The 19,106-nt window shown below is 36.7% G+C and overlaps 2 protein-coding genes across 4 annotated transcripts in view; one reads left to right on the top strand and one right to left on the bottom strand.

Annotated features, from left to right (window-relative positions):
• The window catches only part of RPS7 (ribosomal protein S7), a 488,774-nt gene that overhangs the window by 337,125 nt on the left and 132,543 nt on the right, over positions 1-19,106 (top strand). The gene's annotated exons all lie outside the window — the stretch shown is intronic.
• The window catches only part of EIPR1 (EARP complex and GARP complex interacting protein 1), an 84,750-nt gene that overhangs the window by 20,343 nt on the left and 45,301 nt on the right, over positions 1-19,106 (bottom strand). For 2 of the 3 annotated variants that reach the window (XM_065632790.1, XM_065632789.1), the window contains exons 5-6: positions 9,453-9,552; positions 986-1,122 (exon numbers count right to left, since the gene is read on the bottom strand). In XM_065632790.1, the coding sequence (XP_065488862.1) occupies positions 986-1,122; positions 9,453-9,552 (237 nt within the window). Of the gene's footprint in view, positions 1-985; positions 1,123-9,452; positions 9,553-11,419; positions 11,489-19,106 lie in introns of those variants that run through there. The other variant, XM_065632791.1, reaches the window with a different exon arrangement.

The raw sequence follows: 19,106 nt of genomic DNA, 5'->3' as shown, positions 1-19,106 counted from the left end.
CCTCTCTTGTACGCTTCATTTAAAAGTGTCTTCGCAAAGTGTAAAAATATATATATGTATATATGAAGTTATATTTTTATATATCCTTCTACATGGCAAAGAACAGGACCTGATGACAAGCATACAGGAAGTGACTTAATGATTATATTTGTGGTTTTAGCTTTTGTTTATTAAATTAAATAAACCTTTTTGGCAAAACCAGACAAGGCTGGCAAACATGGGAATTTATTGCTACACCCCTGAGCCGGTAGGAACCACAGAACTAAATTTAAAGTCATCCCCCTTTAAGGCAACAAAAGTTATTACCAGACATCAGTCTTCTCGGTTTAGTGATAAATTACGATGTGCTAAGGGGATAAAGCGTATCTTAAAAGAGCTTGCAAAGGCTTTAGTAGTCATGGCAACAGATGTGTACAACATCACTCCTTTGATTATCAAAATCACAACTGAGCAGGAGGGAAAACACCTTAGTAGGTATATTCAAAGCCTTAATTGATTTGGTTATGATTTTGATAGATTCAGTAGTTTCATATAACCAGCACACTACAATCTTTAATATAGTATAGTATACTATTTGTTAGAAAAGTGAAGAGTGAACTTACACTGTGAATTACCTTCAGAGATTAAAGTTACCTTTAAATAGTATGCTATGAAAACAGTTCATAACATAGTCAGGACTGATGTTAGGTCATTTTCACATTGAATTACAGAACAGCTTAATTCAAGTAATGCCTATAAATTGAACATATCACTAGTGCATATTTCAGTAAAACTCAATATACAAGTTAGAACTGAAGCTAAAGGGAAAAACCAGAGAAACTTCTTTACTAAACTGTAAATATGCTGGCTATGAAAGTCCAGCCACTCCTTTTATAAATGATAGCTTTGCCAAGTTTCAAAAAAAAGTTAGAAGCAATGAAAAAAACCCCACAAACTCTAAAGGAGATTGTCTTTTTTAGACAACAAGACTGCAATTTCTCATTACCTCATGGTTCGTGTATCCCATCCTCGAACAGTGGTATCATTGGCCGTTGCAATCTGTGTACAATTGTGGTGTGGACTCCATCTTCCAGAAGTAAATTTTAATTGTCCTTTCCCTTCCAAGGCTGCAGAACTAGAGAGCTAAAATAATGAAACAAAGCTGTCAACAATTCCTAATGTAAAACTAAAATCATAGAATAGTCTGGGTGATCTTTAAAGGTCACCTAGTCCAACCGCCTGCAGTGAGCAGGGACATCTTCAACTAGATCAGGTTGCTCAGAGCCTCATCCAGCCTGGCCTTGAATGTCTCCAGGGATGGGGCATCTACCACCTCTCTGGGCAACCTGGGCCAGTGTTTCACCACTCTCAGCGTAAAAAATTTCTTCCTCATGTCTAGCCTGAATCTCCCCTCTTTTAGTTCAAAACCATTACCCCTTGTCCTATCACAACAGCCCCTGCCCAAAAGTCTGTTTCCATCCTTCTGTCCTCTTTTAAGTACTGAAAGGCCATAATAAGGTCTCCCCGGAGCCTTCTCTTCTCAAGGCTGAACAACCTGGTTTTGTTTTAAAGTCTTTATTTCAACTTTTATCATTTAACCTATTATAAAAAGATCAACATTTTTTAATTTGCAGCCAAAAGCTTGTGGGTGAGGCCAGCACACGCATCGTGTGCTATTTCTTAATAACATATGAAAAAAAATCCCATACATGCAAGATTGGCCAAGTCATCCTTGCCTTCCTATGCAATCGTTAAGTATTTGCAGGAATTAAAGGACATTTTTCCTTGTATGGATGTCCAACTATGTATACAGCCAAGTTCCCAATCAAGTCATGGTGGAATTCTGTTACTAAAATGAAATCCCAGAAGTTACTGAATAAGATGTTTTGGTTTGGTTGTTTTCCCAATGTTCTTTTATATGGCTTCTATGAGCCAGAAAGAAACTGCATGGATTTAAAGGACAGCTGAGAGGTAAGGGAGGGAAATGTTCACATAGAAGAAGGAATCTGGATGTAACAGAAGATAGTCCACAAGTCTCCTCTCTGGAAATCCAACAAATGAGCTTAAAGAAAACAAAACTGGCAGCTGAGAATCACAAATGCAGGTTCAAAAAAAAAAAAACCACTCTAGCTTTAATCAATACCTAAATACATGGACACACACACAAGTTTTTTTTAATCTTGAAGTCTTCCTTCCACTTCTTTAAAGGCAGAAGAGTTGACTACATAAGGAAAGGAAAACACAAAAAAGGCCTATTTCAGGCACTAATCTCACATAAGGATTTGCATTTGGGTAGCCAGGAAGATGAAGACACACAGCTCTGCGGGTCTCTGTGGGTACTGAAGGAAAATAATTCATTGCAATATTTTATAAACAAAAAATGCGACTTATTGTAAGAAAAAAAAAAAAGGAAGAAAGATCCAATGTCTGCTTTTAGACAACAGAACTAGCTATTGCTGTGCCACTGCACAAGCATCACACATAGACTTTAAAAGAGTCTGACAAAATGAAATCTTGAACCGTGTAAAATGTTTATCAGAACAAGGAAGGATTTAACACTGTTCATGAGTGCTTAAGCAGATCAGTGCCTAATGCTGGGGACGCAAGAACAAAAAAAGGTACTCGAATTGCACCAGAGTAATGATTTGAAATAAAAATAAAAGGTTCTGAAAAAAAACTAAGCAGTGTAGTATGATCAGATATGTTATTATCCTAAATGAAGGATGGGATTGTACATAAGTAACATATGTGAAATATTAAAAAGTCTATCTTAGGTTTGAAGGCGTGATTTCTATGTATTCAAATGAAAACGTCAATTACTCCAACTCATTTTTAATCACAGCATCAGTTAGAGACTTGACATGCCTCTTTCTGCTTCAAATTTTGATCCCATAAGGACTGACTTGGAAAGTAGAAAGGGTAAGCATTATCCTTAAAAAGAAACCTCAGCATATATTAACCTCTAGGAAGGTACAGAAATTATCTAGAAAAGTCACAAGCAGCATGGAGACAATTCATGCTCTCTTCCAAAACAAGAGCTATGGGCCATCAAATGAAGGCCATAGAAGTGAGATTCAACAGTAAACAGGAAGGTGGTTCTCCACCCAGTGCACTCCTTGACAAAAGACACTTGAATGCATAAAGCTTTACTTATGTTCAAGAACAGAACAGGAAAGTACTTGGAAGAGAGATCTATGGAGGATTACTAAGTAGACAAATCCAATGAAGCTCAAAAAAAAAAATCCTTGGACTGAAAAGCACAGAAGACTGTTGGAACGTTCAGGGCAAAGTATCCAACACATTTGCTCCATTGAACTTTTCCTTGGGGTCCGCTATGGCCACTGTTTCAAGCAGAAAACCGGGGCTAGATGGACTCAGACATGGACTAGTGTAACCACTCTTAGAACTCAGCAGCATTAAGTAGACAAATGGCAGAATTTATCAACTTTTCCACTGATGGGGCTGTAGTTTTCTTCTCTCACAACATATTCTGAAAAAATTATGCAAGACGACCAGCTCTACAGTTCTACAGACTTTAGAATGAAATGGTATTCAGAAACATGCAGTTCTGTTCCCTCACTATGCTATCTTCACTTAAAGTTTTTATATGTGCAACTTGGTTGCATTTTTGTTAATGTATGAACTAACTCTAAGGTAGAATGACCAAAAATTAATAAAAGTGTTATGCATTTGGAACGTTGTGTTTTTTTTTTTCCCCTCGGACTTTGACACAAACCATTAGAAAACATCTCCTAAGATAGAGAACGTTCCAGTGCTCTAATATGATTAATTTAGAAATACATATCTCTTCCTGGTTAACAAAAAGAGTAACAAGTTAAAGTAAATGCTACATTTCTTAGTGTGTATATATAAATGGTCATCAGCGACACTCAAGGAATGTTCTTATAAGAAAATAAAGGCTAGCATAAAGATATTAAAAAGAAGTTTTCTGTTAATTAAAAATCAGTCCACTTGGTAGAGTGTGTAATATTGGTACACAGATTATTATCTTAGTTTCAAGATTTTCTCATTTGAAAAAATAGGAATAACCATCATTCTATAAGGAGAGCAAAAGATGCAAATTTCTAAAGGTTTAACAACTGCAGCAGTATACTAAATATTTATCCATACATTGATATCCTGCATTTTCTTTAATGAAATGAATTTGTTTTCCTTTCTTGAACAAAAACGGTCTTTATAATATGAGGTATATAAAAGATACTGTGGGGTTTTTTTAAACAGAAATTGTTTGAAAGCTAAAAAACTAGAAGTCTTTTACTTGATAAACAAGAAAACACGCCTTTTGAGTTCTGAATGCCTCTTTTAAAAAAATATTTATTTAATAACTTTCGTTTTCTTACCCCTACAGCAGCAGTTATGTTTGAAACAGAATAAATCCCAATAAAAAAATGAACACTAAGGAACTCTCATATCTTACCTGAGAGGTTGTACAACTGAAAATCTGATGGATGTTCAAGTGCATTCTAGACAAAACCACTAAAGAAGCTGTTATCACATTTATGAAATATTCATAGGCTTACGCCACACATGCTTATTTGATCTTGACTGCCGCCTCAGTGAAGACCAGGTAGTGAAGACATCTTAAACAATTAAGGCCATAAATATGTAAACTTTCTAAAGAGGATCAACTGAAAAGTTAACTCGTGGCAGTGATTACTAACCTAATTGACAGAAATTACACATGACATTATTATTTTGCTTTTTAACCATACCCTCATCAACTGGAAATGGTTCACAATTCTGTGCGTGCTGGAGATCATGTGGAGATCTCAAGAAAGCCTTAAGGAGATGTCCTTGTAATAAAGACGGTAACAAAGCCATTGAAAGACTATTTTGAGATCCACATTAGAAGGGTTGACTGTTGTTCTGGTTTGTTATTGACAGAAACAGAAATATGAGGACTCTAAATTCATAGAGTTCAATTCTTCCCATTGCTGGCAACCACATCACGTAGTCCTTCCATAACTGTGTAACTCTTCTTTTCTCCTGAACCATCTTACAGTCATTTGCCTTTTCAAACAGCCTCATCATACTGGCAGCTCAGAGCCATTCTCAGAATAGTCAAGTAACAGAATCTACATATTTTTAAGTGCTGAGTTTAACTCATAGCAAAAAAAATAAAAAATAAAAGAATCCTTAAACACAAGATTTCTGTTTTATACTATAAAAATTAAACTAAACATCAAGAGCAGATAGTTCATCCTCTGAAATATATTGTTACGCCTATATACTGATGATGCGTTCCAAGTTTCTGTCATCAGCAACTTTCATCCTTCCACTCCTACTTCTATGCTGTCATCAAGGAAACCATTAAACAAAATCGATCACAACACCAACTCGTTAAGAACTGGTCTTCAATCCTCCTTCTGATCCAGTAATTTCTCTTTCATTTTCCTTCAGACAGTTTTTTTGCCCTCCTTTAATTAATCTATGTTTTTTCTAGTTGCAGCAATCACGGGGCACTCTACAAAGTTCTCCACTAAATTCCACAGTGTATTTCCTGCCTTGAGGAACAGCAGCCGTCTTGCCAAGAAAGCATCTTATGCTTATTCCTAACATCCTTCTATATTTGTACATGCTACTTTCATCCAGATATACTGTGAAATCTTCCCCATAAGATGTTCTTTCTTACCTGGAATGTCACTGCCAGATATTTTCTGTTGTTCTGAATTAACATCATCTATGCATTAAATGCTAATAAAGAATCCAGAAGGGACATGAAATCTAAGAATAATCTAATTAATCATTTGGAAAAAAAATATCAAAACACCACCTCTACTCCTCCTCTTTGTGAAATCATAAGACAAATAGAAAAACATCTGTATTTTAACATCTTCATTTCATCTGCCATTCCAAACATACTGCATTTACCCAAGGAAGAGTTTTAGTGATTTGGTAACATCTGACCTGAAGTCTATATACAGAAATATTAACTGCCATCTTTACCCAGACCTTGTGGATTGGCTGGGCTTCTCTTGGGTTCAGCTAATGATTATAAATGGCAAAGAATAGCTAATTTAATTGTGAAAGGTAATGATGCAGTGAGCATAAGATTAGTTTCACCCCAGAAGGTAATGTCCTCAAAATAATAATAAGGAGAGTGATCAAAAGGACAGGAGAAGCTTGTCTTAACACAAATGGAAGCAGATCTTTCCGTATTAAATACTGTAATGAAGAAAAAAGTTAGCAAAAAATGATGAAAGGAAAGAAAACAAAAACAACAAAAAACCCACCACAAAACTGTATAGTAAGTTATGGTTAGTAGATATTTCCTCTAGCAGGTTGACCAGATAATTCAGAGAATGAACACACCAGTAATTTCTTTACAAAGCAACTCTGAAAATATCAGGAACCCTAAATTTTTTCAGGCTAATTCTAATCAAACAAAACGACTTGTAAATCCCAGGCAGATAGAGGAGATGCTCCCAATAAAAGACTTAGTTTTGATCAGTGTAGACAAGCAGAAATTTTGGCATCTGCAAAATTTTAAAGACGCATATATTTTTAGGTTTTCACTAATACTACAACTGAGTTTTATGTGAATTTTTTCACAAACATGAAAAGTCCATAAAAGGTAGCAAGAGGTTTACTTCTTGCCATTAAAATTAATATTGTCTAAAATGCATACTTAGCCCAAAGGGTAGCAATTGAAATTTGTTCTTAAAACAAGCAGCTCAGTGCTGCACCAGTGTAATGAACACCTCCTGATACACATACAATGGACCAGATCCTACTTTTAGTTAATGATGACAATGTCATTCAACTTGAACACCATTCATGGTTTTGACAAAAAAAAAAAAAAAAAAAAAAATCGGAACACACTGACATTTTTATTATCTTCATCCTGGGCTATTGATTTATTCAGTTCAAATAATGTATACACACACACACATACATTGTTATTTCAGTTATAAGTCTGTAGGAATGAGAATATTTTGTAAAGACTTTTTCCCCTCTGCAGAACATATACGTTTGCTAGCTACTTACTGCTTTGTCACCATCTGCTAGAACCAAACAGTATGGTAGGTAATAAGTCATCAGGTGGCTAAGACATACAAAAAATGGACAACCTTTATCCCAATGAATAAACACAATGATTTTTATGATTTAAATAATCATCCTGTGTATCTGCATATAAACTAAAGTTGGACTTCCTGGCAGGAATTTGCTACATAGCACCATAATCAGCTACAACCTCCAATGGAACTGTGAACAGTTTCCATGGTCTCTCTTCCGGAATCCTTTTTAATGCTGGTGAGAGACTTTTTTTTTTTTTTTCCTGTAGGCTGTTCCGTACCTGTTTTCTAGGACCAAAAAGCTCTTTTTATTAATATCCTGGAAAAGTATGTTTTTACACTCTGACCAAAAAGCATTAAAATAGGAATTACGTGTTTTTCGGGGTTATGACATATTCTGCATTCAACAATCCCTTATAAACAGGATAGACAGAGAAAGAAATCACTATTTCACCAACAGCTTATTGGCCTACAAACTCTTGCACATGGTGATAACCAAATGGAAAACATATTTATTGCTTACCCCTACCCATGCTATCTGTTTTTCTCACATTGTAAATACCATAGCAGCAAAGGATGGGGTAGAGTGATATTTGTTTGTGTTTGCTTATTTTTTTAAACAGAAAGTCATCTCAGTAATTAGATATTTCTTATTTTTCCTCATTGCTCCTGTAACTTGTCAGTCCTACATAATTTTTTGTAAATCTAAAATTGTTACAGAATAACAGTTATTGGTTTTCAGCCTTCTACTGATTCTAACAGGCAGTTAATCTCTTAGGAAGGATGTAATCTTCAAAGATTTCAGAAATACACAGCAGTTGATTCTAGGCTGGAAAAAGCCTGTGATACTGAACTTCATGTTGCCATCATAGTAAGTACTAGAAAGTCTATGGTAGGCATTTTAAAGAGATGCTCATGTTTTCCTCAGTCTTGTTCAGCTGGACTCTGATTAACTCAGGAACCCACAGACATGTTTTCGATAAATTTGTTGCAGACAAAAATTCAACAGGAATGCAGCAATACCCATCACCTTAGATGAGATTCACCTGGCTTAAGATCTAGATGTGTAGAGATGTTTTCTGAGTCAAAGCTTCCATGAACTTTCACTATTAAAACTTCACTTTAAAAGTGGTCACTGACCTAGTGATGAAGCAAATATCATCTAAGAGTAACTCAAAACTGCTGAGAAGGAAAACTGATAATGGTAAACAGTTCCAGGTAAAATTTTAATCACAAGCAATCCTAATTTACAATGCACTTGTATAAGATACCACATTATTTTAGACAGAAATATAGAGAAATCAAATTCTGCATCAGGTTTCTGGACAATCTGACTGTAAAAATTTCAAATGACACTCCTAACTTCCATAAACTACATTTTTTAACAGACGTTTCAAAATGTTCCTATCTAAAGGTGCCAGTCAAGGGTTGATATATCTAGTTTCATAGTCTTAGCTTCATTAGATGAAGTAGGTTTTTTGATGCACAATTTTTGTTTTTTTCTTGTGACATTTTTTATATTTGATACAAGTAAACAGGTAAGGAATGCTAACTAAAATACTGAAGGGATCAGCAAGCTGAATATTGCTTTGAGGACAGAAATAATGACTTCCAAAACCAAGCTGAGATTACACGGTTTGGAGAAGAGTCTAGTCCTCTCCAAAGTTATGCAGATCAGAATTAACAGAATCATAGAATAGTTTGGGTTGGAAGGAACCTTTAAAGGCCACCTAGTCCAACCCCTCTGAAATGAGGGGGAACATCTTCCAATTCTAGCAATGGAAAAGAAAGAAAATGGAAATCATAGTTACATTCACAAATATGTGTGACAGAGCATGGAGGTTAGTTTTGAAGAACAGAATAGTGAAAGGAAGACACGACATGCAAAATTTTAGTAAATAAATCCCCAGCAAATAAAATATTTTTTAAAAAGTTTGGAATTCATTACAAGATTCTCATACTGAGAAAGCAGTACGCAGACAACAGAGAAATGTATATTACGCTCATACATACAAAGGCTGTAAATTAAGTAGAAGGCTGCAGGGTATTAACCAACATGAGTTAATATACTGTTACCTAAATTCAATAATCTTTGGCTTTACTGACGACCAGTTTTTCCCCTCATACGCATTCACCCAATTAGCATTGCTTTATTTTACATTATTCATTGTTAAACCAGCAGGAAATTAAGGGCAACTCTAAAAAAATGAAAATATTTAACCTCTAGCAACAGATACAAAATACTAAGTGGCCTACTCTTAAACACTCATATTCAAGACAACTGATATTCATTTCCCCCACCCATGTTAAAGGCAGCAAGATATTTCTGAAGGAGAAGTTTAAAAATCAGCAAATTCTAGGGTAGTGGATGTTGTTGTTCGTACTACAGTCAAGTATATCATGATTTGTAAAAAAAAAAAAAAAAATAATTCTTACCACAGCTTCAGCTGAACTTTCCTGCAAATCCCACAATAATATGTTATTATCAGCCAGTGAAATAATCTTTTTACCATCTCCCATTGGTTCCCACATAACACTGTAAAACAAAAAAACAAAACAAACACACAACCTAACATTAAAACCAATCAGAAAATGCACTAGGCAAGCCATTTTAACTCTGTGGACTTCATCTATTCCAAAACATATGAAACCATATTCCTGATGGTTTCCTTCAGCTGAAATCCATCACATTTTAACTGCAAAATCCACCACTAACTAGCAATCTAGCAATTTTTACACATACTAGCTAAACATTATTGCAGCATCAGCTACTTAAGAGCTATGTGATATCAGACCTAGGCTTCCTTATGGAAGCTTTTAGTCAGTGCTAATGTACACATATTTTTTTTTCCTAGTGTCCTTTGACATCCCATCTAAATCTGTCAGAAAAAGGAATGCAATCCATCTTCCCTAGATGCTAGCCTACCCATAAAGAGAAAGCTGCTGAAAATCCTTACTCCATTTGCCATCCATTCTGCATATTGAATCATACAGTAATTATGCAAAACAGTGATTACATCCTTGTAGAGAGGTCATTCTGCATACATATACAGAAAAACAAAACAAAACAGACCTTGACATACACTTACTTTTGAGTGCTTTACCTTGAAACCTCAAAGTTCTTCTTCATATGTATTGTAGTGCAACCTTTTTGAAGATGCGCAAAAAATCATAAGCCTCAGAGCTTGGTGCAAACCCTTTCCAGTTCAACAGCTGTCACCATGACTCAATGACATACACTTTTTATCTGCAGTTCACCAGTTCTGTGTCATACATGAAGGAATGCAAGAAATCAGTCCTCATCTCTACTTCTGCCTATGAGAAGCAGCATATTCAAGCCAGTTGGCACGGACAGCACAGCTGAGTATCATGGAACAGTTGGAGTTGGAAGGGATGCAAAAGGCCAGGTATTTCCAACCCCCCTGCCATGTTCAAGGACACCTTCCACTAGACCAGGTTGCTCAAGCCTCATCCAACCTGCCCTTGAACACTTCCAGGGATGGGGCATCCACAGCTTCTCTGGGCAGCCTGTTCCAGTGCCTCACCAGCCTCATGGGGAAGAATTTCTTCCTTATATCTAATCCACCCTCTTTCAGTTTAAAGCCATTACCCCTCATCCTATCACTCCATACCCTTGTCAAAATTCTGTCTCCAGCTTTCTTGTAGGTCCCCTTTAGGTACTGTAAGGCTGCTATAAGGTCCCCCCAGAGCTTCCTCTTCTATATGCACTATAACTCTAATTTTGCTACAGGCATCAGTAAGGTTAAAGGAATAATACTTGTCATTTGACGATAACAGGCTTTCATACCCAGCACTTTTAAAAGAAAGTTGTGCAACCTCTGAATCATCTTTTAGTGACAATATTGCTGAAGGCAGAGATGACAACTTCACTATGAATAGCTACATGGAGAAACTTCCTCCCCTCTCTAGACAAAACCTTAAGTCATTCAAAGGCATTTGATGTGCTGTTCTCATCCCTAGTGCACATATGAAGAAGTATGTCAAGGTTTGTCAAGAATTCATCACTAGAAGTCAATTTTCTAGTCAGTTTAGCTTTTTGCATGAATCAATTCAGCATTTGGTTTGAAGAAATGACAGAAGGTTGCATGAGTAGGCACAGCAAGTGAGCCCAACATTCAGCAGCCACCAGGTACGTTCCTAACTTGGCACTGCACACTACACATGCTTCTGTTTTATCCACAATTTTGCATTACTCCTGCCTTCCTAGGACAGTAGGTCTGACCTGGCTGGCCCCAGATCTAAGCCATATGATTTGATCTAATCTGACGGTATAAGACACAAGGAAAAGAAAATACGAAACTGCAGGAAACAGAAATAAGTGAGACACTGTAACTTTTTCACACCATAAGTGAAACACAACTTCAGTCATTCTCAGCTGATACCTTCCATACAAATTTCTCTTGCTTCTTCCATGAACAGGTTCATTTTTTTCCCCCTGCACTTTTAATAAAAAAAGTATTAGATATACAAGGCAGATGGCTACACCTATTTGCTGTTGCAGAGAAAAACTATGCAATGAAAATAGATTACACCAAAAAAGAAAATTAACAGCAAGTGGCTGAAAAAGCTGGAACTATAACTAGGGGTATATTCACTGACCCCTCACCCACTGAACTGCTCCCTAAGGCAAGAGAGCAGATCAAAGAAAGGACAAGATTCTGCATTTATCTTCTGCTGGAACCATGACCTGCATCCTTATTTTGTTGTCAATCCATGGAGATTAACTACTTATAAGAGTTCATTTGTAATGAGCTATCTTGTATTAGGACAAAATCACTTCATTTAGCACATTAAGCTACCATCTTGTTTTTAAATGTATTTTAACAAGAACATGGAAAAAGAACGATTCTATGATTTGCTTTAAATTGGGGTGTTTTGTCTGTAGTATTGCCAATTTTATCTTCGAAAGTGTTTCTTGTTAAAGTTGTGTGGTACGACTTGGAAAAACTTATAAGCAACTGAAAATGAGTGTTGATAATAGAAATGATGCAGCAGTTTCAATTACAGGTTCAACCACCATTTTGTCCATAATAATGAGAAGTAACCAACTGGCATGGGTATTTCACAATTTCATGTAGTCCTGCTGCACAGATAAATCAATTAGATCCTTCAAAGAGATGAAAACATTTTATGAACACATATAAGAGGATAAAAAAAAATAATGCAGTATAACCTACATGTGACCACAGCTAACCTTCCACAATCCAGTTTTCCAAAGTGAAATTAAAAGACATCAGTGTCATCACAATACTGAACGGATAAATAAAATCTTCAAGTCGATTCTGATCATATTTATTTAAGTCCATTTTTCTTACCTATTACTGAAAGCATAAGTGGCATTTGGTGTTGATATATGTAGATATAGTTTTAATTACAGACAATTAAATCTAGTTTGGCCAATTAACTCTTAAAGAGTTCTTCCAGCCAGAGATCAATATTCTTTCTGCCTGTTGACGTATTTGCCCCTTTCCTGCACTGATCATCAAACCTCCAGTTGTCAAAACTAGATTGGAAGCATTTTCTTTGATAGTTTCAAAGGTAGGAAGAAATTTCACATCCTTGATTGTCACTGAGCTTCAAGGTAAAGAATTTTTATAGCTGAATACAGTGTGCTAATTAGAGCCAATTATAACCCAGCTGACATACCTTGGAATGAAAGGGTCTCTCCACATTCACTCTGTCCTTGTAAGATGCCTATTTTGCTCCTATTTAACTTGTCTTTTATGAAAATTTATTGGTTTATGGGTGTGGTTGTAGTGATCACTCAGATTTTATAATCTAAGTGAAGGTTACTCAAATGACTCTTTGTTACATGTTCAGCTGTAGTCTGTAGTCATGACTGAATTTTAAACATACAAAAACCACGGAGAAAGGGGAAAATACAAGGTATACACTTTGCAGAAACCGAAGTTGTAATGTAGAACAATTTTCAGACATAGCAGAGGTGGTTATAATCTTTAAAAGGGAAAAACAGATAAACCAGGCAATACCATTTTCTTGAGTGTACCAACAGTTGCTGATGCTTACAGTTTTCAGAAATGGACAAGATAATTGTCAAATTCACAGCTGCCACTCAGAAACAGAGTGTCAACTTCATAACTGCTCTTCAGGTAATCTATAAACAGCAGAGGAGCAATTATATTTGTTGCCTTTTACCCTGTTTTGTTATCATCTGACTCCTGATGCTTCAAATTAGCTTCTAGCTAGTAGTTTTTGGTAAAAAAATTAAATCTTACAGAGAACATTTTGCTAGTAAAAAGATAATTTAAAATATTCACTCAAGTGCACACATAAAAGGACTCTATTATCTGTGCTTTATGCTGAAAAGATAGTTAACACCATCATTTATTAACGTACTGAGCTTTTACAAATGAACAATTCCAAGTTCTCCATTATAGACTAAATAAGAATAAAGCAACATGCAAACGCTTTCACAGATGTGAATTGCAGTCAGGCACAATGTGTTGGACAAAGCAAGTATTAACTACTGCTTAACCATAATTACAGAAGTGACAACCGTTTATTTCTGTTAGTGGAAAAATTTTGCTAGACTGAAAATTCTCATGCACTGCAAAATGGAAAATATACCCAAACATGCAGTAGCTTGGGAGAACATCCTGCAGCCTCAACGTAGCCAATCAAAAAAAAATCATGTGTTATGGATTCAAGTATCCTTGCTTCTTTGCAGTACAATGATTTAAATATACAGGTGATTCTGCTAATTAGGTGATTAGGACATTATTCAAAGCGGAGGGAGAAAAGATTGAGGACACCCTGGAACCCACAATTCTTATTCCTCACCCAAATGTTCTACAGAGTGGCCACTTTTCTGAATGAAAACCATTCTAGCTATTTTGTAGCATACTGAAGTCCATGCTGCAGGAAGCACATATAAATTATGCTTTGTCTCAAAATTCTCAACCACTGAGATATATTTTGGTGTCCAACTCCTCAAGATACAGTAAAACAAGAACCACAGCTTCCTAAAAAAACTAAAGGTAAGGTGAATCTATGTTAGGTGCCTTTTTAGCTAAGAGGTTGCTAAGAAGAATGAGAAATTAAGTTAAAGATGATTTTGGACGAGAACCCCAAAGACAGCTGGGCTTTTTCCTGGCTCTTAAATTATTTTTACATTCAGAAAAATAAAACTGTTGTACAAATGAATACAAGAGTAACCCAATAAGGAGGTGACATGGAAAACTCACTTGCCTTTTTTTTCTTCCCCTCCAAATTGTCATACTACAATCTTGGCAACTCCATAAAGTCTTTAAAAAAAAAATGATAAAGCAGAAGGCAAAATAATAAAGGATCATTATCAATATTTGTATTTACTTCACTGTATCTCCTTGCCTACTGCAGCTGCTGTTGAACGTGTTTATAGTGAGAAAAAGAACTGTGATTCTTGATTATGGGCCAAATTAATTTCAGCATTGGAAAGGTATTTATGAACATGTAAACATAATAAAGACATCCTGAATCCTAGGAGTTCACAATCTAACAGAAAGCATGGTAGTGACTTTGTTACAAGAAAGCAAGATAAGGGACTCATTGATTTCAGGTGGGAGCTTGTAAATATCCATTTTGTAGAAACAAGTATTAAATTCCTGTTGAGCTACTCATGATTTAAAGTGGTGACCAACAGGTGAACACCTCCATAGTTCATTAACAATCTCAGACCTCTGGTTGGCCATCGGTTTACATATTAATAATGCTTAAAACAGCAAAGTCATGCAAATTGATTACACAGACTCTACATATGAATTTAACTGACAAAAGCTGTCACTGGTAACATTTCAAGTCATAAAACATTACAGATGGGAACTAACATCTGTAGTCTGTCATTTAACCAACTTACCTATGTTCTGTATCTACCTGCAGCACAATGACAGTCATTACTGGTGGATGCAAAGCATGAACAAGCTATGCGAACAAATGAGGGAAACAGTAAATAGCAACACCTAGTTTATAGAGAGGAAGCTGTGACTAACCATTTTCAGATTGTAAACATCAGTCAACCATGGTCTACTGTGTTTACTTTTGAAGCAATAAAATACACAAATTATATACATGGTCAGCTCTTGTAGAGGATGTGCTAAGAGATCTCACAAGTGTAACCTACCATTCTTCAGACTGCAATAACTTCAGAAATCCTAAATTCCTTCCTTGTAGGCAAAGCCAATTTCTTCTGTGTTCAGAGAGATAGCCCACATGAAAATCCCAGAGTAAGAAACTCACGAATAGCACTAATTGGAATCCATGCTATGAAATAATTTCTTACCAAGGTCATGGGGGTTCTCCATGCTAATTTGGTAACGGAGACAAGTCCTTACAGTTGATTAATGATATTATAGGGTTAATTTTGCCTGTATTTATTCCAGACAGATGCAGAGTATTAATTCATCCTTCAAGAAAGAGTTCTGATTCCAAAGACATAAAAAGGTATACTAGATTTTTTAGGACACTGCTTTCCCCTCTAAAGTCTGCCTCTTACTAGCATACCCAGCATACACTAGATAGGCTGGATTTTTGCTCAACTTGATGCTTGTTGGGATAGACTGTTCTTGAACTTTGAGGACGTGATCCTTGAAAAATCAAACAGCTTTCTTGGACCCCTCTTCCTTCTAGAGCCCTATCACATGGGACTTATTCAAGTAGATCCCTGAAGAGGCCAAAGTCTGCTTTCCTGAAGTCAAGGGCTGTGACCTTGTTTGTTGCCCTGCTCTGTCCTCAGGATCCTGAACTCCGCCATCTCATGATCATTGCAGCCAAGGCAGCCTTTGACCTTCCCATACACAACCAGCTCTTCCAGTATCAGGTCCAGTAGAGTATCTCTCCTCATTGGCTCCTCTGTCACTCAGGTCAGGAAGTTATTGATGCTCTCCAGGAACACCCTGGATTGCTTATGCCCTGCTGTGTTGTTCTTCCAGCAGATACTGGTGTGGTTGAAGTCCCTCATGAGGACCAGGCCCTGCAAATATAAGGCTACTTCTAGCTGTGTGTAGAAGGCCTCATCTAATTGTTCTTCCTGATCAAGTAGCCTGCAGCAGACACCTATTACTGTGTCACACATAGTGGTCTGCCCATTAATCCTTACTCACAAGCTCTCATTTGGCTCATCATCCCTCCCCAGGCAGAGCTCCATCAGCTCTCTCACAGACCAGACAACCCTCCTCCTCATCATCCCAGCCTGTCCTTTCTAAAAAGTCCCAGTACTCTTCTCAGTTTCGTCTGCAGCTGCTTTGTCTGTCCAACCCAAGTAACTGACAAATGAGTTATCAAATATAAGCGCCATATTTCCTAGTCTTTTAAGTGCTCTTAAATACAGTTATAATGATATCAGTGTACACAAAGGGGTTATAACCCCTGGCTTCCCCTGTTACGGTGATTTCCATTAGGCTAGAAGTTACGGCACTGGTTTGGTTGGACCAGAATACTACTGTTAAAGACTAATGTGCCTTCAGTTTATTAAGATATTTTTATAACATCTCTGCTATATAAAACACAGCTTACCAAAAGCTCATAGACTTATAGAATCATTTCAGTTGGAAGGTCATTGAGTCCAACCATAACCTAGCCAACTCTAACACTAAACCATGTCCCTAAGAACCTAGTCTAAATGCCTTTTAAATACTTCCAGGGATGGTGACTCCACCACTTCCCTGGGCAGCCTGTTCCAATGCCTCACAACCCTTGTGACTTGTGCTCCAGGCCCCCCACCAGCTTCGTCACCCTCCTCTGCACTCTCTCTAGTACTTCAATGTCTTCCTTATGAAGAGGGGCCCAAAACTGAACACACGATTCAAGGTGCGGCCTCACCAGCGCTGAGTACAGTGGCACAATCACTTCTCTAGTCGTTCTCTAGTCCTGATCTCCCAGTATTTTTTTTTTTTTTTCCTTTCTGGGTGCTGTTTGGTTTTTCTTTCTCCTTAAATGAAAACCCAGGAGGCTGTTTTATTCTCTTTTAGTCTCTTTTGGAGGAGAGAGAAGAGATTTTTCTAGGGGGCTGGATTTAACTAAAAAGGTTATGCATGGTTTCTGGCATTCTATGAAACACCAAATACAGTCTAAAGAATAAAAAAACGATTAAGAAAGTATTTCCTTGAAGTAATTAATATTGGATTACTTAAAACAAGAATACTTAAATATTATGGCATAAACACTCACAAACAATACTCTAAGGCAAATATACAAAACCCTTTTTTCTTCATTACGTGTCATCCATGCCTTCCCATATTGCTCAAGTGCTAAATACATGTCTACATATAGGACAGCTCTTGCAAAAGTTTTGTTAAGGTTCTCTGACATTACGACAATGAATACTTTACAGTAATATTTTAATTATCCTACTGTTACTGATGGCTAAAATATCTGAGGATTCAATAGATATTCTAAAACATTTTGGAAGTTCTTTCCAGTTTTGCAAGTGTTTTAGAACAAGTCCCTGTAAGATATGTGTGCCAAGACAGCAGAATGCATTGTAACTGTAGGGTTTTTTGTGACATGTCTACAATAGCAAAAGGTATAGCGTATGCGCAGTTAAATTACTGTTGGAATGCAGTGTTTTGGCAGCATAGTTTACGGTACCTGTTGAACTACAGATCCCATACCAGAAAAAACACTTTACTAAGCATGAAGTTGTGTATCTGCTTGTGGTACTTGCAGATGCTATTACACAGACAAATCTTTTCATCAGTTCTAGGAACAAACCACTGAGGAGCTGAAACCTATTTATTAATATGAAACAGAATTGATTGACAACATGTTTTGGACAAGAAACATGGCCAAAGAGTCAAATAAAAACTATTTGGAAAAGTATGTACAGTTTAAAGATCCACATGAGTATTAAAAGTTGTTTTCACCTTCTTTCTTAACACCAAGAGAAAAAAAAACAAACTACAAAGTAAGGAGGAGTAACACATTTCACATGAGCAGACATTGATGATAAGTTACTGTCAGCCAGCGTTAATTGCTATATACAGAACAGCACATGTAGAAGAAGAGAAATCACCCCCCAGCACATGAGTTCCTTAATGAAACTCGGTGGGGTGTGGGAAATCTTTGTGTAAAACTAACAGACAGAGGCCACATAACTTCTATCATTCTACAAAATATTGCTGTTGGAGGAGCTGCTGCCAGGGACACCATTGCCATTCTGTCACTCGAAGAGGGCTTAAAAACCTCAAAACTAAAATTATGGATGTGACATATCCTGGAGAGAAAGAAGAGGGGGAAAAAAAAAAAAAAATCACATAGCCAGCTTGTCTGTTAAAGATCGGTAAGGTGGTCAACCTAGCAAAAACTTTTCGGTAGTATGAATGTCTGGCAGGAAAGCACAGGGAGCTGTCAGGTAAAAGTCCTGCCCAGCCCCTGGAAGCTACACCATGCCAATAGTTTTTTCCATGTACTAATGTAAAGATTAAGGGCTGAAATAAGCTTATTTATGAAGCAGCTGGAGTGGGCAAAAGCAATCTCTGCAGACTTATTTTAGAGGAAACACATATCCGCTTTGAGGAGGGACAGAATCGAAGTATTTTCATATGGGATTTTCCAAAAGATGGCAACATCTATCCTTGCTAATTTACCGCTGTTTGTAACAAACAGACCATCTGAATGGTTGGATTATGGAGAAAACCCCAACAAAACAGAATATCTGAGTACATTTCTTCAATGATCTGAAGTATGTGCCAAATAAAAAAATTATAGCCTAGGATCTGCATTGCTAGTTGAGGAAAATCACCACTCCCGTTCAAAGGAACAGCAAAAACAATATTTGGGGGGTGTGTGTGGTGTGTTGGTTTTTCTTGTTATTTGTTTTGGTTTTTTAATGAAACACTAAGGCAGAATTTTAACATGTATATCCTAACATAGGGATACTACAGAAGAATTAATGTTAGCAACATCACAATGAGAAACCAAAATGTTACCTGACTACAAAGTATTAGAGCTATTGAAAACACCATTTTCACTCTTCTTTTGAGCTTCAGATTCACTTAGTGGATTTTTTTTTTCTTCCCCCACCTCGGCATCTCCTATCCAGACTGTATCTTAGGCCGCTTCTTGCAAGATACC

This window comes from Caloenas nicobarica, chromosome 3 (assembly GCF_036013445.1).
Source record: "Caloenas nicobarica isolate bCalNic1 chromosome 3, bCalNic1.hap1, whole genome shotgun sequence".
NCBI lineage: Eukaryota > Metazoa > Chordata > Aves > Columbiformes > Columbidae > Caloenas > Caloenas nicobarica.
This window is presented reverse-complemented; position numbering and strand designations above follow the sequence as displayed.